This window comes from Gavialis gangeticus, unplaced genomic scaffold (assembly GCF_001723915.1).
Source record: "Gavialis gangeticus isolate Ggan-Ray unplaced genomic scaffold, GavGan_comp1, whole genome shotgun sequence".
Classification (NCBI taxonomy): domain Eukaryota; kingdom Metazoa; phylum Chordata; order Crocodylia; family Gavialidae; genus Gavialis; species Gavialis gangeticus.
Genome location: NW_017729026.1, coordinates 33,152,629 through 33,154,804, shown reverse-complemented (window position 1 = coordinate 33,154,804; position 2,176 = coordinate 33,152,629). Strand labels below are relative to the sequence as shown.

At 40.5% G+C, this 2,176-nt stretch overlaps 1 protein-coding gene across 1 annotated transcript in view; it reads right to left on the bottom strand.

The window, feature by feature from the left end:
• Positions 1–1,409: 1,409 nt before the first annotated feature.
• The window catches only part of PREP (prolyl endopeptidase), a 211,945-nt gene continuing 211,178 nt past the window's right edge, over positions 1,410–2,176 (bottom strand). Inside the window, exon 15 of the mRNA XM_019520156.1 lies at positions 1,410–2,057. Within this exon, the coding sequence (XP_019375701.1) occupies positions 1,763–2,057 (295 nt within the window). The 3' untranslated portion in view covers positions 1,410–1,762. The remainder of the gene's footprint in view (positions 2,058–2,176) is intronic.

Genomic DNA, 2,176 nt, shown 5'->3' with positions numbered 1-2,176 from the left:
TTACTTTAGGGCACTCATTATGGGGAAGGGGGGTGGGGAAGTCCTGGGTTCTTATCTCTGCTGCCAGGATTCTGCTTGTGTTTTATGAAAAATATTAATTGGATGTACTGGTAATACAGAAATGGTCCTGAGAGAAGGGAGCAGAACCCAGGTGGGTGCTCTAGTCACTGGGCTACAAGGCTCTGCTTCCTTTTTATTGCTTGGTGAATCTTGAATTTTTTTTAACAGCTTTAACAGGACGGTAGAGAACATGCCTACCCAGCCTCAAGCCAGGTAGCTTTGGCACTCACCTGGGAAAATGGAAATGTGGGTTTAATTCTCTCAGCCTGAGGAGGGAATTGAACTTGGGTCTCCCACTTTTTGGGTGACTGCTCTAGCCAGTAGGTTATTATCCAGAGAAAGGTGATCCACCCCTTTATTTCCTATGTGTTAGACATAAGTAGCAGCACCACTGTATTCAGTCAATGTGTGTGACTTATGCTCCAAAAACACCTACTATATCAAGCCAATCAGAGTACTTAGGTGGAAGAACAACTAGTTTAGAAACTAGGTGCTTTGTCAAGACTGGGGTAGTTCTGGGTCTAGACATCGTAGAAACGTGAAATCAAAGTAGGTAACAATGGAGTTCAGATATCTCTCAGGTATGTACACATGTGCAAATGTGTGTGTGCATGCCTATAGGTGGGTGGGGGAGGAGGGAGGTTTAGTACTATAATTTTGATTTAGCTATCTAAAATCTTCTGGATCTAGTACTAAGGACCTATGCAAAGGTACTTGCATGCTTATATAGGCTACCAGAGCCTTGGGTCCAAGCATCAAGGAATTAGCACCTGCCCTAGTTACTTCCTTCTCAGCTGACAAAGTGTGTGTGTGTGTGTGTGTGTGTGTACACACACGTGCACACACACATGTGCACACGTGTCAAAGACGCAACTGAACTTAGTTATCCCATCCCTTATTGTTTACCTGTTGGTTTTGTTCAGGCATCCATTAATTAAAGAACATTCTGCCAAGGTCATCAGGACAAGGTGAATCCAGTCAAACTGGAGAAACCTATTTTTTACTGGTATCCGGTTGATTAACTGCTACTGAACAAAGACTAGACAGCAGTGAGATACCATTATTAACATTATTTGTGCAACCTGAAGAAATTCTAGCATTTCTCCATGTGGAAATAAATCAGCAGGTAGTAAACTGGTGATGCTTTGTATATTTGAAGAGAGGAACAACAGAATATTAGACTGTAATACACTGTTAAGGACAGCATGAACTGTAAGCTTCTTAGTAGCAATATTTCACTGGAAATGACTCTGAATACTTGCACTTCAGGGTATTAATTGAAAAGAATTGGCAGTAACCCTAAACATTCAGAAAAACAGGTATTTTGTTAAGAAAATATGCTCAGAGTATTTAGATTGGAACAGTACTTACATTTAATTGCAGGTGAACGGGATATGTTTAAAGGTGCAAAATACATTAAAATTGTTTACATGAGATAAGCACAACTATCACTAACTCTGGCATCTAAATGTACACAACACTGACAGCAAATCAGCTATTATTTGAACATGCTATTTAAAACATAGGTCTGGATCTATTAGAAAATAAATCCAAAAATAAGGAAGCTTAAAAAGTCAGAGCAGAGTAGATCAAAATATTAAACCCCAGTTCTTAAATGTAAGTACTACACCAAGTGATTGGTTGGTTCCTTTTAAACGGTGTTAAAGCCCTTGATTTCTAATTGAAGCAGTAAGTATTCTACCTATTCAATCCAATCAAGATTCAGGCATCGTGCTATAAAGGCAAACATATCAGATACTTCTTCAATAACTTTAGCTGTTGGTTTTCCTGCTCCGTGCCCAGCCTTGGTGTCGACGTGAATGAGAAGTGGATTGGTTTGTTTACGGCTTTGGCCCACAGCATACTGCAGAGTAGCAATGAATTTTAGTGAGTGCAGAGGAACCACACGATCATCATGGTCTGCTGTGAGAAGTAACGTGGCTGGATACTGGATTCCATCCTCTTCTGGTAGTTTGATATTATGAAGTGGAGAGTACCTGAAAAGATGAGACAAACTTTCACATGTCTGCTCCTCAAGGCCCAACTGGAAGGCCATGTCATATTGAAGACATCACGGCATAGTTTCATAGTTTCTAGGGTTGGAAGGGACCCGAGT